General features: G+C 39.4%; 2 protein-coding genes across 2 annotated transcripts; one reads left to right on the plus strand and one right to left on the minus strand.

Moving 5' to 3' along the window:
* Positions 1-2,121: 2,121 nt before the first annotated feature.
* On the minus strand, positions 2,122-4,461 carry LOC113092473 (zona pellucida sperm-binding protein 4-like). Its single transcript, XM_026258076.1, has 8 exons — positions 3,726-4,461; positions 3,462-3,649; positions 3,290-3,387; positions 3,061-3,218; positions 2,795-2,987; positions 2,571-2,718; positions 2,419-2,491; positions 2,122-2,344 (listed from the first exon to the last, which is right to left on the minus strand). Exons 1-8 carry the CDS (start codon positions 4,438-4,440, stop codon positions 2,268-2,270), a joined length of 1,650 nt encoding a protein of 549 aa, XP_026113861.1. The 5' UTR covers positions 4,441-4,461; the 3' UTR covers positions 2,122-2,267.
* A 752-nt stretch (positions 4,462-5,213) lies between these two features.
* Positions 5,214-7,256, plus strand: LOC113092474 (zona pellucida sperm-binding protein 3-like). Its single transcript, XM_026258078.1, has 8 exons — positions 5,214-5,784; positions 6,001-6,119; positions 6,200-6,303; positions 6,375-6,552; positions 6,655-6,772; positions 6,854-6,936; positions 6,997-7,088; positions 7,158-7,256. Exons 1-8 carry the CDS (start codon positions 5,251-5,253, stop codon positions 7,235-7,237), a joined length of 1,308 nt encoding a protein of 435 aa, XP_026113863.1. The 5' UTR covers positions 5,214-5,250; the 3' UTR covers positions 7,238-7,256.
* Positions 7,257-27,164: the final 19,908 nt, after the last annotated feature.

The following is a 27,164-nucleotide window of genomic DNA, read 5'->3' on the forward strand; positions in this document are numbered from 1 at the left end:
ACGGTTTCATCCACTGATGGCAGATGGGTAATTCTGACGGTGCTTTTCATACTTTTCTGGACCTTGACCGACGAGTGTTTTACTTGGGGATGGTCACAGGCCTCCCGGTTTTCATCCAAAATATCTTTAACCCCTTTGCTGTCAAGGATCGTCACCGGCCCCAGATTATTGTTTTACTTTCACAGCACGTTAAACATCACTCTCTTACTTGACCTGGAGAAACTGCGCATCAGTTGAAAGTTTAAAGACTGTAGCTTCAATATTTGACCAATTGTTTTGATAAAACAGTGACCGTTATTTAGTAATTTATGTCAGGAGTAACCAAAATAGGAGCCATTTTTAGAATAGAAATTCACCAAGCATTCATATTCAGTCACGTCTGCAGTGGTTTGTGTTGTCATAGATTCACTGAAAAGCGTCAAATAGGGTTTATAGGCAAAAGTTGCATATACACAGAGATATATTTACTGATGTTTACTTTATATTTCTTCAGACAGAATCATAATTTCTATTCATTTTCCACTGGTTTACGCGATCTGATGGTAATGATCCGCTTCCCAGCCCTGTCTCTGTGTGTATAGTCTTCCGTGTGTGCACTGACAGAGACCGGATTCGCCCGTGTCTTGTCCATCATAACGGTGCATCATATGCCGCCCCGTCCTACCCATGATGCATTTCCTGTACACTTCCGTGTTGATATCTGACCACAACAACACAGAGAAACCTCTGTACCCATGAAATATCCAAATAATAAACACACGATTACGTTAGTTAATGGTTGGTATGCGATTTTCTTGAGATTTGGGGCGTTTTTATAACGATATTAAAAATGTACATCTGAAATGCTAACTTGTGCAGCGATGTAAAAGGCTATAAATAGCAAATTCCACATGTGATCGCAAAAGGAGGTTATTACAAACCTCAGTCAGGGTTTAAAGTGAGTTTTGAGTAAAAGTGTACTAATAATTTCATAAATAGTCTTATGTAGCTTGATGCTAACGTTAGGTCTAATGCAGCTACATAGCAGGTGCAGTTCTTCTTCATAATGCATTTTGTAATAGTTTTGTCAAAGGTTGTAAGAAAATGTTTTGTTGTATTTTTATAGTAAGGCTTTGATAACAGTGGGGTAAATGTATACTGGAAGTGAAGCGATGTGGCTTGGTAAACCTTGAAATACCAGAACAAAGGCTAAAAGTAGCGAAATAAAAACAAAAGAATGATGATAAATGAAGAATGAGGATTTTGTGTCATACCTGGCCGATGTGTGAAAGGCTCGTTTCGGAAGAACAATAGAATCATGAATGGGGCAGTTTTGCCGGTCCAAACAAGAGATAATCAGGAGTCATAAATCAATTTTGTTAGCCTTTTATGAGCCTTCTCTAAAAACACACATGACATGGTCTTAGAAAAGGTTTCATAAAATTCACACTTTGTGAGATCATATTCTGAAATAAAGTATTAGTAGACTTGTGGCTTTAGCTTCATTATGTATCTAAAATCATATCCTACATCATTTAATACACTTCAATAGGTTTTTAATATTTTTATTGACATGTTTGAGCTTATCTCGATTATAACGGTCTGAGTAATTCTGATTCCTGAACAGTAAACTTTGAAGTGTCAGCTTTGTGAACATTATGTATCTAGTAAGAAAGACTCCTAAGCAGCAACCTTTTAATTTTGGTTATGTCATTTGTGTCTCCATGCTGAAAATGAGTGGTGACAAGTAAGGGGTTAAATTGTGTTCCGAAGACGAATGAAGTTTTTACAGGTTTGGAACAACACGGGGGTAGGTAAGTGATTAGTGACACAATTTTGGGGTGAAGTATCCCTTTAATATCACTACTTTGAGTTGCGGACAATTGACACCGTTTCGTGTTTGCTTCAAGACAGTCGAGAATTGATTTCCACTTAAAACTTGAGCTCAGCGATTTGAGTTGTATTTAAAACAAAAGCCGCAAGTAATCCACATAACTTTATATATTCTGAATGTCGGGAACCAAACTACTGTTTGGAAGACAAGTTAAAAAAAAATAAAATAAATAATAATAAGGGGAGCCTTGTGCCGCCCCAGGTTAGCAACTGGAGGAAGGATTAAGGAAAGCACAAACTTACAAAAGGTTGTGGAACCTTGGTTTAATAGTGAGAGGGGAAAGAATAAAAACACTGGGAAGAGGCATGTAATCCCGCATTCTGCCGAACCAAAACAATACCAATAGACAAAAAGACACCTAAGGGTTCTGAAAAGTTTATTAAAAACACTAGATTTACATGACCAGAGTAACTTCTCCACTAGAAACCACAGTCTGCTCCCCAGAGACAGCCTTGATACGAGTGTCTCTTCCTGAAAGAGAGATGTTCAAAGTGAGAATGCACTTCTAAAATGCCCAGTTCCTCTTGTCAAGAGCAAGAACTCACGTTTCCTGGTGCAGCTTTGCTCACAAGAGCCAGATGATGGATGGCACACCTCTGTAGTGCAGTGGATGAAGATCTGACAGGGAAGAAAGAGGCTCAAGTCATCGAATCCACAAGTAGTAAATATACAGATGTTCAAGTAAAGGGGGGCATACGGTTTCCTGCAGAGCAGCCAGTGAGGCTGGATCTACAAATGTGAACATCTTCACAACAAAGCGCTTGTAGTGGGTTGGGAACTGAAGACCAGACGATCCAGTCACTGGAACCAGTGTGGTCAGATAGCGGTCGTCCTGGTAAGGGCATCTGAAAACAAGAGAAAAAAAAAGTTAGAAAGGGTCTCCCAGCAGACTAACTGGATAAAGATTGGCTGTACACTCACCCGTTGATCAGAAGGTCCCACTGGGGGAGACTGAGTGGACTGGGGGTTGAAGTCGTCCAACAACGTCCCAGCGTCAGGACAATGTTGGGGTCGGTCCTCTCCATAATGTGCACCTCAACATACACAGGCTCTCGCAGGACTTTTGTGATGGGATAATCAGCGTCACTGTAATAGGACGTGTAGGCCTCATCCCCTGAGGAACAACACTGGGGTTTAACCAGACTCCAGTTTGAAAGGCTTTAGGCAGACACAGGACAAGACCTTACCTTCAGCACAGCCTTTGGTGACGCATTGGCCATTGGCCAGTCTGAGCTCCACCCTGAGAGGTCCAGGAGCAGCTACTGGTGGAGGTGGAGGAACAGAGTTGACCTCCACAACCAGAGCTTCCACTGAAGTTCCTGAATATCTACACTGGAAGAGAAACCTGGACGACACACAGCGAGCTTGTAGCATTTATCAGGGATTAATGGTCACACCAAGACATGGATCACCTACTCAAAATGACTGTCCCTTGTGATAGAACCATATGGTCCAATCCCCACTTCATACGAGGAGGTCATTCGGTTTTCATACACCACATATCCGCTGTCCTCCTGTGAATAGGAACAGTGTCAGCATCCAGTCCATCACAAGCAAATGCAGAATAAAACCAGTAGCAGCTGCTCACCATCACGCTCGTGCCACATGCGGTCACAGGGAACTGGTATATAGCAAAGGAAGGTGTAGACCCCACAGGAGCACAAGGTGGGTCATTTCCACCCAGTAGATGAACCGTATCCAGACTCAGTCGAGGCAGAGTAACATCTCTAGACACCACTACCACAAACTGACCATCTCTAATACACTGGACGGTCACTAGAACAAGGTACAAGAGCAGGTTAAATTCAGAGAATCAGTTTGACACGAACGGAATAAGATTGGGAACACTTACCCGCCCTTCCATAGAAACACTGCTGTCCGTTAAAGCAGCAGTTGATAGCTTCACACTCAGCACCACTGATCCCAGGTAGACCACATTGGATCTGCTCAGAATCAGCTACAGCTACACATTTATCAAAGGGCTCTGCCTGCACTACTGGCTTCTGAAACTGCTGTTTAACTGGCTTCTGAATCGGAAACTGCGGCTTAGTTAACTGTTGAACAGGCTTCTGAAGTGGAAATTGCGGGTTAGGTAGGTGTTGAACTGGTTTCTGAATCGGAAACTGCTGGTTAGTTAGCTGTTGAACAGGCTTCTGAAGCGGAAACTGCGGCTTAGTTAGCTGTTGAACTGGCTTCCGAAGCGGAAACTGCTGGTTAGTTAGCGGTTGAACAGGCTTCTGAAGCGGAAACTGCGGCTTAGTTAGCTGTTGAACTGGCTTCCGAAGCGGAAACTGCTGGTTAGTTAGCTGTTGAACAGGCTTCTGAAGCGGAAACTGTTGGTTAGTTAGCTGTTGAACTGGCTTCTGGAGCTGAAACTGTTGGTTAGTTAGCTGTTGAACTGGCTTCTGGAGCTGAAACTGCTGGTCAGTCTGCTGGAGCTGAAACTGCTGGTCAGTCTGCTGCATCATCAGAGCTTGAGCATCCTGAAGCAACTTACTCCACTGTGGAACAGCATGACAGAAAGCACAGACCAACGAAATCTGAACCAAACACCAACTTCCAGCCATTGTCCAACAGCTAAACACAAAGAGGAGACATTGCCCTTTGGTCTTTTTCTATTCTACAGATTTCAGCTAATTAACGATAGTCCCTCCCTCTTCATTAACAACTGAGTGGACAAATCCCAGGGTTGTAAATGGACATGTAAAACCATTCTGGAGAATTTTTGCCCATACCCAAGCCACGTACCTTTTTATGTAGATATCATTTAAAATATTGTATCAATGCATTCTATGGCACCTTTAACTGGGATTATGAACTCATATTTTGGCCGGAAACAATAGTTTGAATTTCTTAACGATGGATTTGTTTCTTATAAACACAAAGCCTTTCACTTCAAAAGACAGTAATTGATGTGAATTACTTGTGGATTATATTGATATTTATATCAGCTCTTTGGACTTTCGTTCTGATGCCACCCATTCACTGCAGAGGATTCATTGGGGAGCAAGTGATGTAATTCTACATTTTTCCAAATCTTTTCCAATGATAAACTAAAAACCATTTAAAAGAGAGATAGATTTTTATGAATATTCTATATTATTTGAGTCATATCAGGGGCTTTTTTAATGACATTCATTGTCTATCATAGACACACAGTCAAACTTTAATTGTAAAATTGTGAATAAGTGTAGATGAAAATCTCAGATCCTTATCAATCCTTCCATTGGCTAGTGACATTCCAGAACGTTCTCATTTGTTAATTTGTTGAATCAAAGGTAATCAATCAAGCTGAAAGGGGAGGAGCCGCTTAAATTCAAAGCTGTACTTAATGGCAAAGACGAGGACTGGTGGGTATTGTGTTAACGTTTGTCAGGATGGGTCTTTTGCAATATGTGTTAGTGCTGGTTGTGCTTGTGGTGTTTGATCTGAAGAATGCTTTTGGAAGTTTGAGATCCAGTCAAAGTCCAAAAAGCAAGAAGCATCAATCATATCCAGCTTCCAGAGTGCCTGTTTCTTCTCAAGTGCTCGGAAACACTTTGCAGAAGGCTTCTCTGTCTCAGAGTCTTGACTACAGAGGATTTGCACAAGAGCCTCTTGGTCTTCAGGAGAAGCAGGTGTTGCAGGGTCCAGTGAAGCCTTTGGACTGGAGGTTTCCCACTGTTCCAGAAGTGCCGAGTGAGATGGCGGTGGACTTCCATTTGAGGCAACCTGTGACTCCCAGTAGTGTAGCTATTCAATGTGGTGAGAACCGGGTTCATGTGGAGGTACAGCAGGACTTGTTTAGCAATGGTGAACTGATCCAGCCATCTGGTCTGACTTTGGGAGGATGTCCTGTTGTCGGTTTGGTCCCAGGCTCCAAGGTGCTCTTCTTTGACAATGAACTGCAGGACTGCAATAGTGTGTTGATGGTAAGAGCGGTTAAGTGTTCCTAGATTTATTGAACCCTACTAAAAATGGGCCCTTGTTTTGGTATCGACGGTTCCCTGAATCTATATCTGGGGAAAAACTCTTAATAACCGCTTACTCGGGTAACCAAGTGTTATGGCATGACTTGCTAAGATGCCTTTAGGAATGGGGGGGGGTTTGGGGAGAATCCTCTAGGTAACAACGTCCGTCTCCTATAGATGACCAAGGATGAGCTTGTCTACACCTTTGCCCTTACCTACACTCCTGAGGCGTTTGCTGGCACTCCGATTACCCGTGCAGGTGGTGCAGTTATTGGTGTTCAATGCCATTATCAAAGGTAAGTGACCTTTTGTGACTCGTGGCATTGCTTGCGGTGGTGGAACTGGAAGCCCGTTTAATTGGTAACTTGAACGGCAGGTTTCAAAATGTCAGCGGTAATGCCTTGAAGCCAACTTGGGTCCCTTATGCCTCAACGGAGGCTGGTGAAGAAGTCTTGCTGTTCTCCCTGAAGCTCATGATGGGTTTGTGCAGTTTCTCTAGACCTCCTGCCTTCTGAACGAGGCTGTGCCTAAGCAGTTCTTCCCTCTTGCAGATGACTGGTCCTTTGAGAGGCCTTCAAACTCTTACTTCCTGGGTGACGTTATTAATGTTGAGGCATCTGTGAAGGTATACAACCACGTCCCTCTGCGTGTGTTTGTGGACAGCTGTGTGGCCACCCAAGTACCTGATGTGAACGCCCTTCCGAGATATTTGTTCATTGAGAATCATGGGTGTGTTCATGTCACCAGATGCTGCAGAGTTGACTTGTTCTCGCGTTTGCTCCTTGTAACCACTTTGTCCCCGACAACTACTTTTCACTCCTTTTTTTTTAGATGTCTTGTGGATGCCAAGGTCACAGCTTCCAGCTCGCACTTCATGCCTCGATCCCAGGAGGACAAAATCCGGTTCCAGCTGGAGGCCTTCATGTTCCAGGGGGGATCCAGTCCTTCTGTATGTATTATGAGTGTTTGGGAGAACGACCTCTCCCATTTGCTTTGGTTTGTGACCCCTTACCCGTGGTGTCTCTTGCAGATCTACATGACGTGTGTTCTGAAGGCCACTCTTGCTTCTGCACCTAGTGACGCGCTCCACAAATCCTGTTCCTTTGCCAATGGGTATGTTCATGCCACTTACGAATACATTAAAGGTGCCATGTCTGATTTTTCGTATTGCAGGTGGCTTGCTGCTGATGGGAACCACCAGGTTTGTGGTTGCTGTGACTCCACATGTGGTCCTGATGGTGGAACTGCTGCTTCTCCTTTTGGAGGTAGGAAGGTGCTTTTAAGCTTGGTTTTTGACCCTTCAAGCACTTAACTCTGGTGTCTGCTTTTTCTAGGCCTTCAGTGGGAAGGGAAGGCCTCGCTCGGTCCTGTAGTGGTTCAAGAGCACAAGAAGACTTTGGCTGGTCTTCAATAAATGTGGGGGAGCAAACTTATTCTTGCTTCGGTTTTTCTTGTCTAGTTTAACCAATTGATTTGAGCGAGGAAGCGGGTAGTCCTACTGTACCTATTCTCTTGCCAGAAGGAAAGGCTCCCTTTTCGCGTTAGGGAAGTTAATAACCCTTTTAAAGGGACCTGCTGTGAGCTCCCTTTTGATGAGTACTGTAAAGGTGGAATACATTGCCCATGATGCTGTAAAGGGACTGCTGTTAATTGGCACTTGTGCCAAGAGTTCTGCGTGAACGTCCACTTCCTTGAAGCACTGCAGATTTTGCGTGCCTCTTATGCAGTGAACTTGATTTCTTCGTGTTGGTAACTTCAAATGAGCAGTTTAATTTTCTCCTTGCATCCCCAAATAGGTTTGCTCAGTTAAATTTGTTTCCTAATGCTCCTTGTTGACATCTCTAATGCTTTTACATCCATGTACAATAAAAGCGCACTCCCAGTATCAACACTGGCACAACATTTTCCACCTTCAGATGGGTTATTTATAGGTTTTCCATTGTGTTAGGAAAATGGCAGGCATCTCTTAAGTTCAATTTAGTATTTGGGGAGCCAAACTTGCAGAACCTGTACTGACGTAAGGGGGTTTTTGTGCAGTAGCAGGTCAATTATAATTCTGAAAAATAATTGCCGAAATGACACTCAAATAGAACTAATGTTTGGACTCTCAGTGAATGACCTCTTTTGAAAACTGTTGGCTTGTGCAACATCTTGGGCGGTTTGTTTCTAGCACAGTTTCAATATTAAAGGGATACTCCACCCCAAATTGAAAATCGTCATCACTTGCCCCCAAGTCGTTCCCAACCCATAAGAGCTTCGTTCATCTTTGGAACACAACTTATTTTGGAGGAAAACCAGGAGGCTTGTGATTGGCCCACAGACTGCCAAGTAAAATGCACTGTCAAGGTCCAGAAAAGCATCCTTGGAGTAGTCAGACTGTGTACGTTCTTCTGTGTCAGCCGCGCCACAAGCTTGTGTTTTCTACATAAATTTACGCCTTGATTTGAAAGAGAACCGTGGCATCCACTAGCATATGCCGTTTGCGTTCAGCAGGTGTTTTTCAAAATGGCGCTAGGGTGATGTGGGGAGAGACAGAGGAGACCATCTGTTGAATAAAGTCTTTGTTTCATTTGTGTACAAAGTGTTCTCATCGCTTCCTAACGTTACGGTTCATCCACTGATGGCAGATGGGTAATTCTGACGGTGCTTTTCATACTTTTCTGGACCTTGACCGACGAGTGTTTTACTTGGGGATGGTCACAGGCCTCCCGGTTTTCATCCAAAATATCTTTAACCCCTTTGCTGTCAAGGATCGTCACCGGCCCCAGATTATTGTTTTACTTTCACAGCACGTTAAACATCACTCTCTTACTTGACCTGGAGAAACTGCGCATCAGTTGAAAGTTTAAAGACTGTAGCTTCAATATTTGACCAATGTTTTGATAAAACAGTGACCGTTATTTAGTAATTTATGTCAAGAGTACAAAATAGGAGTCGTTTTTAAAATAGTTCCCCAAGCATTCATATTCAGTCACGTCTTCAGTGGTTTGTGTTCTCATAGATTCACTGTCATAATTTCTATTCATTTTCCACTGATTTACGCGATCTGATGATAATGATCCGCTCCCAGCCCTGTCTCTGTGTGTATAGTCTTCCGTGTGCGCGCTGACAGAGACCGGATTCGCCCGTGTCTTGTCCATCATAACGGTGCGTCATATCCCGCCCGTCCTACCCATGATGCATTTCCTGTACACTTCCGTGTTGATATCTGACCACAACCACACAGAGAAACCTCTGTACCCATGATATATCCAAATAATAAACACATGATTACGTTAGTTAATGGTTGGTATGTGATATTCTTGAGATTTGGGGCGTTTTTATAACGATATTAAAAATGTACATCTGAAATGCTAACTTGTGCAGCGATTTTAAAGGCTATAAATTTTATTCATTATTCATATTTTTACAACCGTAAACGGACAAATTCCACAAGTGATCGCAAAAGGAGGTTATTACAAACACTCAGTCAGGGTTTAAAGTGAGTTTTGAGTAAAAGTGTACTAATAATTTCATAAATAGTCTTATGTAGCTTGATGTTAAAGTTAGCTATAATGCAGCTACATAGCAGGTGCAGTTCTTCTTCATAATGCATTTTGTAATAATTTTGTCAAAGGTTCTAAGAAAATGTTTTGTTGTATTTTTATAGTAAGGCCTTTGATAATTTAATGCAGAATGTAAATTCACATTTTTTTAATAAGTGAAAAAATAAAATAAAAATACTGCACCAGCTGTAGCACCAAAAAAAGATTGCAGATTGGTGCCACCGATAGCTGCCCTTTCCCATCACCTTCCAACGTCCAACAAAACACAGAGTGTGCGCATACATCACGTGATGCTCTAGACTAGACTAGTTCTCATACGCATTTATAGTGGGTTCTGTCACTGAAAATTTAGAACTATCATATTTTTCAAGGTATGTGACAGAAAATGTATAGATCTATATAATTTATATAGTTTCCAAAAGTCAGCATAATTACAAGTGTGATACACTGTAAAAATGACATCAAACCGTAAACATACTACATGCGACTTTTACATTTTAAACATGTATATTTAACATTGGATTTCAGTAATATTAACATCATTGTTACACTGAAGTGAACAAGTTTGTTGAGTAAATGTAACATTTTAAACATGTGAATTCAACATTGGGATTCCGTGATATCTATGCACTGACGAGTTTGCTCAGATAAATTTACATCTGGCTGTTTATTTAACATAACATCAGGGCTTATTTTAATTAGATTATACATAAAGCCTTTTCTGTCGATTTCTCCATAACATAACTATATTGTGAAATATATTGTTATTGTGAAACAGAACCATGAAACAGAGTTTTGGGTCATACCGCCAAGCTCTAGTCTAGTCTTAAAATGGCATAGCAACCTGTGCTTTAAAAAATATATAGTTATATAAAAATCGAGAATCGAATTGTGACCTTAGAAATTAAAATGTAATCGAATCGAGGATTTGGAGAATCGTGACACCCCTATTGTTGACAAATAAAAACGAGACTAAATAGTGGTTTACAAAAATAAAAACTATGCTAAAATGCCTCTTCATTTTCGTTGACCAAAAATAGACGAAATGTTATAACGTCACGACTCAAGAAGAATGAGCGTGTCGTGCGTGATCCAATAAATTTGAGCTTTGCCAGCTTTGAATTATGGTTTGCGATCTGGTCACCCGATTATCAGCGAATTTAACAATATTATTCCATTAGTTATTCCATTAAAATGTCTCATTGATATTTGACACATTCATAATTAGCATACTTTCGCTGGTTCTTTGTGATAGTTATGTGCGTTATTGGCAGTCACCCTCCGGTTACATGAACGCGTCACCACCACATCAGCACCGAAAACATGGAGATTTTATTTTAGAGAATAATCACACAACCTATTTGATATTTTATAATTAAATAAACTATTGAATATTTTAAAAATCATGACTCATCCCAGCATGGAATCTCGTTTCTTTTCCCAAATCTTCACTCACGTCTCACCATTTTCTAAGGGGATTAATAAATGTTTCTTCTTTGATTCGCTTTTATGTACTTGCATGTCAAATTCTTCTTAACACAGTCTGTGCTTGTAATTAGACATGGCAAGGCCCTGAAGGTATTTGTATGTGCAAGTTACTTTGAATTAAAGCCTAAGCCAAATGACCACTTAAATAAATATTATTTTTTGCACACAAAAAAAAAAAAAACGTACCTCTGTAGAAATTCCAGGGTTGATGCAAGTGTAGGTGGATAATTGATGTTAAAGCAATAGTAGCTGGCAAACATCATGCAGAAGGAAGTGATGAAGGAAGAGATGTTCTCGTTCACAATGACTTGATCTACACTCAGCATCATCCTTCTGGAGGAATAACATGACTGTCCTAAAAAAATAAAATAAAACACAGAATCCAACAACAATGTTAACATTTAACATGTCTGTCACTAACTCAAGTGTCAAGTGTAAAAACAGGTGTGTGTGTGTGTGTGTGTGTGTGTGTACATGTGAGTGACAAATCCACACAAAAACAAAAAATGAGAGATTGAGGTGCATGTCAGCGTGTGAATGAGAGAGCATGTGTTTGGAAGGCAGGTGTGTGAGATAGACAGGGAGAGAGAAAAAAGTGTGTGAGTGGGGGCGTTTGATGTGAATGGCTGAGACAGACAGCTGCCGCATGAACATTATGAATTCTGGGATAGAAATAAAGAAATCTGGGACAGATTTACATTATTTCTATCCCAGAAATCATCATGTTCATACACCCATCTGTGTCTCTGCCGTTCATCTTAAACGCAGGTGAGTGAGTAGGGTTAGCTTAACACACACAACAATTGTGGGAGTCAAGGAAACTCGGTCCATGTCCACTTCGCCAGCCAGACAAGTGTCCTCCACATAATGGAAAATCACATCTTCTTTCTCATCAAAATAAGCCAGCAGAAGCAGCACCATCACCATTGATTAGCAACCAAATTATATTTTAGGATAAAGTAACAGTATTGTATATTGGTGTAAACTGCCTGAAATTATGAAGCTGTTTCATTAAAGCTGCAGATTTACCTAATGCAAAACCATTAATCTATTTGAATATCACATGAAAACATCTTTGATTTTGAGTTGTACCATTTAGAACTGTTAAGTTTGATACTTTTTCAGGAATATGAATGTTTACCTAATAAATCTGCTAGCAGGAGATGGGATACAATCCAATCTTGTGACAAGCAGTTATGCTGTGGACTACAACTCAATGTATGATCAATGTCAGCATGATTAAGGGTGTGCTTCTCTTTCTTTAATTATCCATCCTCATCAGCCTTAACCCCTCCTACTGAATGCCTTGGAGTAATTGTAGAGTAAGAGAAACATATGCTATGTCAAGTTTAATATTCATGCTCATGAGCTCCTAGAGATCAGCTAAATATTGTAGAATTTTATCAATCAAGGCTAAAGATGAATTGGAGATAATTTTTCATCACCCACTTCCATTTTGGCTCTTGCCTTTAAATAAAATTGACTGAGCTACACCTGTCTGATGTCGACGAAGTCAGCTAAATAACTTGATGAAATGAGAAAAATCAAGTTAAAGTTTTCAGAAAGTTATAAAGCAAAGTCACCTAGCAACATTGCATCTTTGTCTCCACTTTCTTTCTTAATATTAATTACTATATTAAAAATCACAGTATAGCCATTTTATATTTTATTATAAATATTAAATATTAAATATATTAAATTAATATTATTAAAAAAAGAGTAGATCCAAAAAAACAACGACAATAGAAAAAATATAAGAGAAACAAATGCATTACTTTTTATTTTATATCTAAATAAAAAGCATTCAAGCAAGAAAAACAAATTATAAAACTTCAGAAAGTTAATTACTAATAAATTGAATAATAAAACTACAAAAGCAGTTCAATCAAGAGCAGCGATTTTTTCTTTTATTGTTAGATTAAATTTAATTTCCCATTCACACTCATTTTGCCAGCATGGGTCACATACTGTATGTGTGTGTATGTGTGTGTTAGTGTGTGATATTGTGTTTAATAAAAATAACAACAACAATGTTAATAATAGCAATAGTTGTAGTGAAAATTTAAGTCACCAAAAACTTTGATATCCTCTTACAGTACATTAGTGTAAAAAAAGCCACTACAATTATTGTAACATCAACCATCCATTCATCCAGCCGCCAGAGGGCGCCATCTCCTCATTACTGACTGTGCTCTTCTTCTTCCTCCACTTCCTGTAGCTTCCTGTTTAAATCCAGCTCAGTTGTACAACAGATTGCGAAGTATTGCCAGCTAACCCCTGTCTCTACCAAGCGTTTTCTCATTGCCACATTGATTGCCTCGTGTATGTTCTTTGCCTGTTCTTGACCTTGTTTGTTGGATTACGATTTGGATTTGTTTGCTGTACGGACTGCTTGCTGTGATATTGACCTTGCTTGTTATTTGACCACGATTATCTGCCTTATCCTTGTGTGTGGTTTTCTCCACAATAAACATCTCCGCAAATGGATTCAAATACTCAACCGAGTCAGTCATCCTTACAGAATACTTCGCCTGACCAGAATCCAGCGGAGATTTCACAACTTCAGGCCGCCTTTGCTTATCAAAATGAGAGGATTACGGAGTTCCAAGCTCAACTTTCATCTCTGCGAGCCGCTAATGAACATCTCACCCGCTACATACAATCTCTCCCAGCGACTCGACCTGAGGCGGTAAGATTTTCTTTACCAGATAAATTTGATGGCACAGCGGAAAGGTGCAAGGGGTTTCTTCGTCAATGTTCCATTTATTTTGAGAACCAGCCTGAGGCCTTTCTACGTGATACCACTAAATGTTCATTTATGATGTCACTGTTTACTGGCAAAGCTCTCGAATGGGCATCTGCTGTGTGGGATCAAGATGATATGATACGGACCTCATTCGATTATTTTTCGAAGCAGATTACTGAGGTTTTTCAGTATCCAGCTGGAGGGAGAGATGTATCTATGCAGTTGTTGGATTTGTGTCAAGGAAATCGTACTGCTGCAGAATACGCAGTAGATTTTCGCACCATAGCAGAGCAAAGTGGCTGGAATGAGACCGCGCTTAAACCAATCTTTAAGCGAGGTCTTCACCCCAAATTACAATCAGAGATTGCTTGTAAGGACATGGATATGGACTTACAGCAACTTATAACCACCACGATCCGTATTGATAATCTGATACGTAACCATCCCACCTGTCCCCTAACAACTTCAATGTCTGCCACAACTGCTAGTGGCCTGGAACCTGTTGAACCCATGCAAATCGGCCTTACCAAAATCTCAATGGAGGAACGTGAACGACGGCGTGTACAGAGACTATGTTTTTACTGTGGGCAACCAGGTCATCAATGCCGTCACTGCCCCAACAAGCCCACACCATCTAAAGTGAGTATACATTCAGGTAATCTATTCACCAAGTGCTTGACTCTCGTTATGACCATCACTTATGCAAGTTACGTACAATGTGTTTCAGCATTAATTGACTCAGGATCGGCACTGAACCTAATTCACCATGAATTGGTGGCTAAACTCAACATCCCTGTGATCCCTTGCATACCACCGATTCACATCACCGCCATCAACACTCAACCCATTGGCAAAGGTATCACTCATCAAACCATCCCTATTACAGTCAAGATTGGTGTGTTCCACTCTGAAACCCTCTCATTTTATGTTACAACTACACCCCAGCATCCAATAATACTAGGAAATCCCTGGCTAACCATTCACGACCCACAGATTTCTTGGGGTTCCAGAGAACTTACCAAATGGTCACCGTATTGCCACAGTCATTGTCTACAAGGTCATATACCACTTCCATGTCTAACCACAAGTGTTGAAAGTCCAATAACTAACGAAGCAGTTAAGATTCCCCCAGAGTACATTGAATTCCAGGAAGTCTTCAGCAAAGCCAAAGCTGCTACGTTACCTCCACACCGCCATTGGGACTGTGCCATAGACCTATTACCTAACACAGCACCTCCTAAAAGCAAGGTATATCCATTAACTATACCAGAAACGCAGGCCATGGAACAATACATTGAAGAAGCTCTGGAGTCAGGCTTTATCCGCCCATCCACATCACCAGCAGCATCTGGATTTTTTTTTGTGGAAAAAAAGGATGGTGGCCTACGCCCCTGTATCGATTATCGTGGTCTAAACTCCATCACTACCAAGAACAGGTACCCACTCCCATTAGTTCCCTCAGCCTTAGAACAATTACGTGAAGCCAAGATTTTTGCTAAGCTTGATCTACGAAGTGCCTATAATTTAATCAGGATCAGAGAAGGTGATGAATGGAAGACAGCATTTATCACCACCAGGGGGCACTATGAATACTTGGTAATGCCGTACGGCCTATCCAATTCACCATCTGTGTTTCAATCATTTATCAATGAGATCTTTCGGGACATTCTAAATGACCACATTATCGCCTACATTGATGACATTCTAATATATTCGAAGACACGTGAGCAACATATCCAACATGTGAAAGATGTTCTGTCTCGATTACTGGCAAACCACGTATATGTTAAGACTGAAAAATGTGAATTTCATGTCTCACATACCACTTTTTTAGGCTACAAGATCAGTCATCATGGAGTGGAGATGGACGCAAGGAAGGTTGAGGCAGTTACAGAGTGGCCACGTCCCTCTACGGTAAAGGAAATACAGAGATTCTTAGGATTTGCTAACTTTTACAGGAGATTCATCAGAGACTACAGTACCATTGCAGCACCACTCACTGCTTTGCTTAAGGGGAAACCAAGGAAACTATCATGGACAACGCTTGCCCAGACCGCATTTGATACCCTGAAGACAAGCTTTACCACTGCTCCAATTCTGAAACACCCAAACCCTGACCTACCATTCATAGTGGAAGTAGATGCTTCTGACGTCGGCATCGGAGCAGTTCTATCCCAGAGACAAGGAAACCCTGGTAAAGTTTTTCCATGTGCTTTCTTTTCCAGAAAACTAACCACAGCAGAGAAAAACTATGATGTAGGAAACAAGGAACTACTTTCCATCAAGGAAGCACTGTCTGAGTGGAGACACTGGTTGGAGGGAGCACATCATCCATTTCAGGTGATTACAGATCACAAAAATTTGGAGTATATCAAGAGTGCTAAACGTCTGAACCCGAGGCAGGCTCGGTGGTCATTATTCTTCACAAGATTTCATTTCACAGTAACATATCGCCCAGGAAGCAAGAATGGCAAAGCCGACGCGTTGTCACGAATATATGAGTCAGAGGAAACTTCTTGCTGCCAAGGACCAATTCTACCCCCATCAGTCATTTTGGCACCTATTCGTTGGGATATAATGGAGGAAATTCAAAGAAAACAACTAACAGAACCCACACCATCAGGTTGCCCCCCTAACCGCCAATACGTTCCAGGATCTCTTCGGCAGCGCATCATGCAATGGGTCCATACATCTCTGAGCTCCGGACATCCTGGCATTCAGCGGACAGAGGAACTGGTACGCAATTCATTTTGGTGGCCTAATTTAACAAAGGATGTCTCTTTGTATGTCAAATCTTGGAGCATGTGTGCACAGTCAAAAACACCACGAAAACTTCCAGCTGGTCTCTTGGAACCCTTGCCTATCCCTCGGCGGCCCTGGTCTCATCTGGCAGTGGATTTCGTCACAGATCTACCCAGCTCTAACGGCTGCACCACCATACTGGTAATTGTTGATAGATTTTCTAAGTCCTGTCGTCTGGTTCCACTAAAAGCATTACCCACAGCTATGGAGACAGCACAAGCTTTATTTCAACATGTTTTTCGAATTTATGGCATACCAGAGGATATTGTTTCTGACAGAGGCCCACAATTCACGTCCCGAGTATGGCAAGCCTTCTGCAAACAATTAGACATTAATGTCAGTTTAACATCAGGTTATCACCCTCAAGCAAATGGACAGGTGGAGAGAGTAAACCAAGAAATTGGGCGATATCTTAGATCCTACTGTAGTCAAGAACAGGAACGTTGGAATGAATTCCTACCCTGGGCAGAATATGCAAGAAACTCCCTTACTCACTCATCTACAGGACTCACCCCCTTCAAGTGTGTTTTAGGATATCAACCCCCCATGTTCCCTTGGTCGGGTGAACCTTCAGAAGTTCCGGCAGTGGATGACTGGGTCAGAAGAAGCGAAAGAGTCTGGGACAGCGCTCATGTGAGGCTACAGAGGGCAATCAGAGCCCAGAAAACCCAAGCAGATCGTAGGAGAAGTCCCCACCCAAACTATCAGCCGGGTCAGAGGGTATGGTTATCGACTCGAGATCTACGGTTACGGCTACCCTGCAAAAAGCTCAGTCCACGGTATGTAGGCCCATTTCGGATAATAAAGCAAATTAATCCAGTAACATACAGGATAGAGCTCCCAGCTCATTATCGCATTTCTCCTTCATTTCATGTATCTCTGTTAAAACCCGCTCATCCTGCTTCCGGTCCTGCCTCCGAGGAGAGGGAGCCCCCCCCACCACTGGATGTTGATGGAGCTCTGGCTTACCTGGTCAAGGATATCATAGATTCCAGACGTCGGGGGGGGCAGACTACAATACCTAGTGGACTGGGAGGGCTACGGCCCAGAAGAAAGATCTTGGGTGGCCGCCAAGGACATATTAGACCCATCATTGACCCGGGATTTCCATCATGCACATCCGGATCGTCCAGCACCTCGACCAAGGGGACGTCCACGAAGAACACCTGGAGGTGTTCCTAGGGGGGAGGAATCTGTAACATCAACCATCCATTCATCCAGCCACCAGAGGGCGCCATCTCCTCATTACTGACTGTGCTCTTCTTCTTCCTCCACTTCCTGTAGCTTCCTGTTTAAATCCAGCTCAGTTGTACAACAGATTGCGAAGTATTGCCAGCTAACCCCTGTCTCTACCAAGCGTTTTCTCATTGCCACATTGATTGCCTCGTGTATGTTCTTTGCCTGTTCTTGACCTTGTTTGTTGGATTTGTTTGCTGTACGGACTGCTTGCTGTGATATTGACCTTGCTTGTTATTTGACCACGATTATCTGCCTTATCCTTGTGTGTGTTTCTCCACAATAAACATCTCCGCAAATGGATTCAAATACTCAACCGAGTCAGTCATCCTTACAATTATAATGTTGTGACAGAATTGTTGGTGAGTTTATAATGGAATCCTTTTTTTAATTACATTTATGTGTTCAAGATTTTGAGAAAATTATCACACTATATAAACTTCATTACAGGCAGTTATTACATACTGTATGTGTTATTACACTGAGTTCTACAAAACTGAAATGCTTTTAGTGAATGATTAACACAACATCAGCAATTAGTGTTTACATCTGTAACAAACCTTATTCTTAGTTCATAATTAAAAAAATAATATTTTTAACATATTTTGTTGGTGTTTTAGGGCATTCCAGCAAAACTAGGGAGCGCTCCAACTCTTCCGGTCACCAATTACACCATGGAAGTGATGGAAGGCACTCCACTTCTACTTCTAGACATGGTGAAATAATAAACTTGTTACATAACAATTTTTGTCAACTGATTTTCAGGACAACTGTCCGCAACCTCGGACCGCAAAAAAATTAAAATAAAATATTTTACCCGACCCTCATTTTTTAAAAGTAGTAAATGTGTCGCCCCTTTATATTAATATAATTACTTAAATAGGCTTTAGCCTACAGGATAATTAGCGTTATGACTGCACACATAAGGTTAAAGTAATGATTATGCATGTGTCTAAATTAGCAAGGAGACATTTAATTGTTTAGTAATAAAAAAAAAATGTTATTCAGCCAATAAAGTGTAGGCCTATATATTTCAAAATCGTGTATAGTACTATATAAATTACAAAGGTTTAATTGTGTATATATATAAATTATGAAATAAGAATAAAGTTTGTTACAGATGTGAACACTGATTGTTATTGTTGTTAAAATCAATTACCACAAGCCTTTTAGTTTTGTAGAACTCAAGTGTAATAACACATGCAATATGTAATTACTGCCTAAAATGAAGTTTATGAAGTGTATATGTGATAATTTTCTCAAAATCTAATAAAATCTTGAGCATATAATGTAATTAAACAAACTATGACAAAAGTATTCCATTATAAACTCACCAACAATTCTGTCACAAAATTGAAATTGTAATTTTTTTTTTACATGTAAAAAACATTTTTATTCTCTTACAGTACCTTTGTGACTTATCATTTATAATACATTTATTGCTATTGTTTTAGGGCATTCCAGCAAAACTAGGGAGCGCTCCAACTCTTCCGGTCACCGATCACACCATGGAAGTTATAGAAGGCACTTCACTTCTATTTCTAGACATGGTGAGATAATAAATTTGTTTGATTAAATTTGTTGATCAGTTTGATTGTTGATTCCTGTACGGTAATCCCCACTTCACAGTTGTGAAATCTTGGTGTCATTTTTGATCCACAATTATCATTTGAAGCACACATAAAACACATCTCTAAAACTGCATTTTTCCACCTGAGAAACATAGCTCGACTTAGACCTTTTCTCTCTTTTGCAGACACAGAAAGGCTTATACATGCCTTCATAACAACTAGGTTAGATTATTGTAATGCCTTGTTCTCTGGCCTTCCAGCTAAATCGTTGAGCAAGCTTCAGTATATACAAAATTCTGCCGCTCGTGTGCTCACTTGTACTTCTCCTCATGAACACATTACACCGGTTCTTTCATAATTACACTGGCTTCCCGTAATGTGAGAATTGATTTTAAAATTCTTATTTTAACATACAAGGCACTTCATGGGACTGCACCTGAGTATCTTTGTGAACTCATCAGTCCTTATATTCCATCACGCTCTCTTCGCTCTACTAACTCTCTTTCACTTCACCAACCATAATGTGAGCTAAAGACCATGGGGGAAAGAGCCTTTTCATACAAAGCCCCTAAGCTATGGAATGTACTTCCTCTGCACGTCAGAAATGCACCAACGTTGGGTGATTTTAAAACGTTGATTAAGTCACATTTATTCAAGACTGTCTTTCTCTAATGAATTGTTGTATTGCTTTTGGGGTTTTGTTTTATTTTATTTATTACTTTATTACTGTAGAGCTTTGGGTTCAAGAAAAGCGCATTACAAATAAAATGTATTATTATTATTATTAATATTATTATTATTGTTGGTAACAATTATTGTCAATTGATTTTCAAAACAACTTCAAGAAGTGCTTGACTGTGGTGTGAGATTCCTGTATATCCCAAAGGGGAAACAGAAAGACACCACTTAAGACACGCTATAATGCATACACTTACAGTACTGTTGCAGAAACAGTGTTACATAGTATGTACATCCCCATGAAGATGCCACTGCATATAAAAGGATATGTGCCTACATGTGGCAAGCTGTCTTTATATTGAAATATGAGGTTTTAAAATGTGTAGCAAATAATAATTTATTAACAGAGCAATGTAATATGAATAACAATGTTGATGTAGTAAGGTGCCCATATTGTAAATACAGTTTACATTTATTATTGTTATTTTTGTTGTTTTTATTGTTATTTATTTATTACACTACACTGCCCAGCATAAAATTAAAATTAAAATGATCTATTAATGGATTCATTTTAACAGTTATTATTATATTTCTACCATGTTATATGTTTGGAAACAGTTTTTTTTTAACTAACAGATGGAGTGTGTAGCTTTTCATTTCTTAACCGTGTCAGTATCATCAGCCGTATAATCAGTATGTTAGCAATTTTTTTGGCTGGGCAGTGTATAATTGTCATAAAAAAGAAGAATGCAATACAGGGATATCTGTAAAACAGTCTTATTGCATGTTATGACAGATACATATGGATATCAGCTGGTGAGTTAGTGGTAAAAGGATCAGTGCAGAGGTATGGGAGATAATAGCCACATCTTTTGCAGGTTTGGATTCAGAGGTGTTTGTGACCCGGATCGGGAGGTTGGATGCAGATTCGTAAGTGACTGAAGAAGGTTGAAGGGATCACTCAGGTAAGTACATACAGGTAGGTCGTCAGGTAAGTGTCCAGAAACGTGCAACAATATCAGGCAATTGATTACTCAGAGCAGGTCAAAAAGGATGTGGTCTTTGGCGGTGACAGGTGCAGGCGATTAAAACTTAGGAGGCTGGGAACAAGTGGGCGGAGTGTGGGGGTCTGGTGCTGAGGATGTTGCTGATTCCACAGGCAGCTCCTGATGATCAAGGTGGATGACGACAGGGATAGCCTCTGCCTCCTGGTGCTAGTATTAATTTCCTCCAGCCAATGTAGCCATTCCTCTAAAGCCAGTTCATAGTCACTGATGTAGTCACGTTCATCAGTGACAGCTTCTTTGAGTAAAAGGCACAAAGATGGCGTTTGTGAGGCTCACCCTGCTGCTGAGATAGTATGGTTACCTACCCCAGAGGTGGATGCATCGACCTCGACGATGAAGAGGAGTCAGAATACACTAGGGTAGGAGCGGTACAGAATCTATCTTGAGTTGGTTGAAGGTGCTGGTATCGTTGGAGTTCCATGTCAGAGGCCCCATGTTTCAACAAGGATATTAGAGGTGAGCAGATCTTACTGAAGTTGTCCTGTAGAAGTTTGAGGTAACAGTAACATAATATGCTGATCGTGGGCTGCTTTTAAATTAACATTTATTTATAAAACAAAAAATATTTTTTTGCCAGCTTACTCAGCTTTTTTCACATGTTATACATAAGTATTAATACATAATATTTACAAACACAAAACTTTTTTTTTTGATATTTTTACTGATGCTAAAATGTACCCTTTAGACATTTTTCAACATTTAAAATGTACAAATGGCTATGTATATTTAGATAAAAAAATGACAAATATTTACATATCTTTTGTATAATTAAGATGTTCGTATCAATGCATTTTTAGCATTTAATCAATAATTTTGATTTTAGACCTCTTAACCTAACGTTACCCGCCCCCCCAAACCTAAACCTACCCATTTTACAGCGAATATGCATTTTATCATTTTATTTATAAGCAATTTAGATTTTTACTATTTTAGTAACAATATAGCATTGAAATATTTTTATAGTCGCTAATCCCATTCCTACCTCTAAACATAACTATTTCTGTACAGTATAAGCAAAACATGACTGAAAGATAAATGCAATTACTTAATTATTTATTTGTTGCAAAAATATCAAAAGCAGTACCAAAAGTAATCCAAATGACCATACATTGCAGCCGCAGTCACCTCTAGTGGAATTCAATATGTTTGTGTAAGGTGCAGACTAGAATTGGTTGTTAATCCCCGAAAATATTAAGATATTATATACATTTTGAACATATTTTGTTGGTGTTTCAGGGCATTCCAGCAAAACAAGGGAGCGGTCCAACCCTTCCAGTCACCAGTCAAGCCATGGAAGTGATAGGAGGCACTCCAATTCACATTTTCAATCAACCTTGGATTCATCTCCTGAGTGTTATTCTTCAAGATCTGGTAAGATGTTCAACTTTCATATCAGATTGAAATAGGCCAGGGATCGTCAACGTCTAGGGTGGTTGTTATTCACGTCATTTAAATTTTTCTCTCCAGATAAAAAAAAAAGTCTGTATGCATGGGTCAAAGTTTGTATGCATGTGCAAAAATTTTCCTGTCAAGTTTGTTTTTATATAAATCACACCTTTTTGTGTAGCAAGTGCGCTATGCCTCCTTCAGGGCAGATTTTGTGCATATGCAACAGTTATAAATGAGGCCCCTGATGTGTTTTCAAAGTGTTCATTTAATTGTTTTGAGCAGTGTAGATACATCCCCATATGTGTAGTACATCATGGTTCCATAGAAAGAATGATCCTCCCTATAATTAGTCTACAAAATTATACGATTTGAGTTTCAAGCACTTTCTCTATTCCCAATGTTGCAATTCAAGCCAGAGCAACAGCGGGACATCCCAAATTAAGAAAATAAATCAAATAAAAACTGAGTTATCATGTATTCTAAATATGGTTTTATGCATAAGGTATAAATAGACAGAAGGCACTTCTACACATTTTAAATCACCCTTGGACTCATCTACTTGAAATCATTTTTCTAGATGTGGTGAGATGTGTAACTGACTTTTTGGGGGTGCATAATTTCAAGAGGAATATGGCCAAGTATAACATTTTAATACAGTCAAAGAAGTGCATCTGGATAGTTTTAAGTTCCTGTCTTGAAAATGCAATATGAAGGGTGCAGCTAATTTTTCTCTGTCTCTTTTGGTATGAACTGAGTTTTAAATGTTTATTTCAGAAACATCAAGGGCTCCAACTGGTGACAGCATGGATGTATTTCCAATGCCTGTGTCCAGTAAGTATTTACTTTTTCTTGTATGTTTGAAATGTTTTTCAGTTCTGGTCTTGAGGACCACTTACTATTAAGAAAGAAGTAGTCATTTTTTAAATATATATCTGTAATAAAATGTTGATGCCTTTTCAAATGTAATTATTTGATTTTTGAATATTCAAAAAGGAAGGTACCAATGACCTACTGTGAAGAAGTTGTACAATATTGCAAATAAATATATTACATTGATAAACATTAAATACATTATTACACAAGTAATTTTTACAGTTTGAAATACAATTTTTGATATTAATTTGTATTTCCAGAAGTGATTTCCCAAAGTTTGATACCAGGAATTCAAATATTTTCAAGTCAAATTGCACTACTGATATCAAGATGAATCATCTAGTAAAAATGTATCTGTTTGTAATTAATTTACTTGTCAAATGTGTTTTTTTTTTGTTTGTTTTTTTTACATTTTAGAATTTCAGAAATGTGTCTTTAAAAAGCTGGTGGAGATCATGCAGGAAGACAAGAGAATTGGAAGTGCAGAACCTAGTAATTCAACATACCACATTAGACGAATGGAGAAGATAGAGGAGCTGAATGCATTGGAGGAGAAGCTTCAAAATAATGAAGAGAGACATGTTCTGGTAAAAATATAATTATTTACCAGTATGCTTATTTGTTTCTTTAAAAATTAGCTTAATTACAATAAACAGTTATTTACTGTATATCATTTGTTTAATTAGTCCTTTCCATTTTTTATTCTTCTCCTTATTATTATTGTGGATTGAAATTACTGAATTTGCTGCAGGATAAAAAAAATAAATAAAAAAAAAGACAGTGAAAACCCACCAATACTCATGATGTATGCAATCATTGTTAGGGAAAGTACAACTATCTGTAAATATAATAATATTGAAATTGTGTTCCTAGTCCCTCATGCACGATGACAGTAGTATACAAATTCTCTCTCTCTCTCTCTCTCTCTCTCTCTCTCTCTCTCTCTCTATATATATATATATATATATATATATATATATATATATATATATATATATATATATATGAGTATAAAATTATGCTTTGCTGAAAATACAGAACTGTTTACTTTAGCACTGTTAACACACATTTGGACGTTTCTCTGAACAATAAAAGTTTGACGGATTAGGTTTGTTTAGTGAAGTAGGAAGGAAAAAATGTCAGAGACTGCTCAACAAAGATTTTGGACAGGTATGCCTTGTTGAAAATCAATAGTACACTAATAAAAGCTTTGTTACTGATAATAAAATAAATTCCTGTTGCCTTGACTCATCACTTCTCTCATGTTCTGTTTGCCTGCTTTATTTATTTTTCTGTTGTTGGTGGGGCTAGAGGAGGTCTCTAGAGGAATCCATTATACAAAATAAGTAGATGGGAGTCAATGTATCCCTCCATTTATCACTGCATCTCTTCTTAACACCTTTTCTCCCTATCTCCCTCTCACCCCCCACACCCTCTTCTTACAGACTGATGACCAACAATCTAATGTCACAGCTCAACATGAAGGGCCATGGCTCAAAAAAAACATTTCAGTCAACAGCGCTGTACACCTCTGTGATAGGTATATTCTGATATTACTTTGATTGTGTTTAATGGAATTCACAGTGGTGTGCAAACCATTCAGAATAGACAATGACTAGGAGATTACATTGAACACTAAACAACGAAACAAAGGCCAGTTCACGTTTTCAGTCCTGTATTTGATTCCTTAATATGGTCATGTTCACACGTATGGTTATTTACGGGCGTGACAACTGCATTCTATAGAAGGTTTTCACGGCGCGTCATCAGACCGGAAGTCGGCTATGTTGGAGGCACTCCGCTTTACAACAAAGCATGGGCACGGAAGTATATCCCTAACGTCGTCAAGGAAAATGGTTAATTATTGCCGTGTTTCAGGTTGTACTAATAAGACAGATAGAGAAAAACATTTGGAATATTATCGACTTCCAAAAGTTATTAAAAACCAGGGAGAGGAATGCCAGAAATTATTAGAGGAAAGGAGGCGCTTGTGGTTGGCAAAGCTCAACCAAGATCTACGAGGGAAAAATCTGGACAACATCCGAATTTGTTCGGCACATTTCTTGTCAGGTATTGTGAAATGTAACATAACAAATTTTCTATTGTAATGATAATAATATTTGTAATAGTAAAAAAAAATATTGCTTTTATTCTTTTTACTGTGTTCATTTTACTGTAAAGCACTTTGGTAGGACACTTGCTATTTTAAATTTGCAATATAAATAAAGCTGACATTGACATAATATAATCCATATCAAGCTACTGCATGTGGCATTAATGACTTATGTTATTCTTATCGTTCTTAAAATGTGCTGTATTTCTCATTATTTCCCAGGTAAAAAGTCTGACCTTTACCAAAAGGATGACCCAGATTGGGTGCCATCTGTTGGAATGACAGGTCAGCAAGGAGGTTCACCTCAGTCAACCAAAGAAACCAGGAACTCACGCTACAAGCGTAGCATGAACCGAACCCAGCAGAGACTGAAGGCTAAACATGCTGCTGCTGCTGCTGCTGCTGCTGCTTATACTGATGATGACCCCACCACAAGTTATGTCAGCGATAATTTTTGCTGCACAGGGTCTCAAACTGAATTGACTGGTGATGCCATTGAGGCTATGACCACTGAACTACAAATTCTTAGAACTGAAAACATTCAGTTGAGCTCTGATGTCGCACATGTGTCCACTTCCTATGACCAAAGTGCCTTTGTTGATAAGGATGAAAAGGTTTTATTTTTCACTGGCCTACCTACATACCAGATACTGCTAGTACTCTTCACATTCCTTAGTCCCCACCTCCCTGTGAGGAAGTCACTTGATAAGTTTAAGCAGTTGATGCTGACATCAATGCGTCTTAGGCTTAATGTTTCCACAACCTTCCTGTCATATGCATTCAACGTGTCAATAGCCACTGCTTCAAGGATAGTCACTGATGTCATTGATGTCATGTTTATTCGCATGAAGCCACTTATCATATGGCCAGACAGAGATCAATTGCAAAAAACCATGCCAATGCAATTCAGGAAACATTCTGGGAAAAAATGTGCTGTTATTATTGACTGTTTTGAGGTTTTTATAGAACGTCCATCTAACCTCATAGCCAGAGCAGAAACATGGTCTTCCTACAAGCACCATAACACAGTTAAATTCTTGATTGGTATTACACCCCAGGGCACAGTCTCGTACATTTCAAATGCATGGGGAGGGAGAGTAAGTGACAAATACATAACTGAAAACTGTGGCTTTTTGGACAACATACTTCCTGGTGATCTAGTTCTTGCTGACCGTGGCTTTAATATTCAGGCCACTTTAGGTTGTAGAATGGCTCATGTAGAAATTCCAGCCTTCACTCGTGGAAAGTCACAGTTAGCTCCTGTTGACTTAGAAACTAAAAGGAAAATTGCCCACGTCAGGATTCATGTTGAGCGTGTGATTGGTTGTGTGCGCCAGAAATACACCATTTTGGGTGGAATATTGCCAATGGATTTCTTGATGTGCAAAGATAGTGATGGGTATTGTACCATAGGTAAGATTGGACTTGTCTGTTGTGCTCTGGTGAACTTTTGTCCATCAGTAGTTGATTTTGACTAAAGTATATTTTATATGCACTTTGCCAATAAAAATATAAATTAATCCATGTCTGGACTTGTCTATATAGCCTAAAATGATCTATAAATGATTGTTAATTTGCAGTTATTTGTTATTGTTTTGTTGTGGACAACAACACACAGCATATCACTATCATCAGAAAACAGATTTATTTATCAGAACACTTATAAACTACTATAAATTATACATTATAATATAGTGCAATACACTAACTGTAAACAATTTTGTATGTAACTTGAGTACAACTTTTTTTTTGTCAGCATAGCTTTACAAAAATCTCAACAACTTGAAATCAAATGCCAGAAATATTTAAAGAGCATGTCACATTTTCAAAAAA

The sequence above is a fragment of the Carassius auratus genome, unplaced genomic scaffold (assembly GCF_003368295.1).
Source record: "Carassius auratus strain Wakin unplaced genomic scaffold, ASM336829v1 scaf_tig00214600, whole genome shotgun sequence".
Classification (NCBI taxonomy): domain Eukaryota; kingdom Metazoa; phylum Chordata; class Actinopteri; order Cypriniformes; family Cyprinidae; genus Carassius; species Carassius auratus.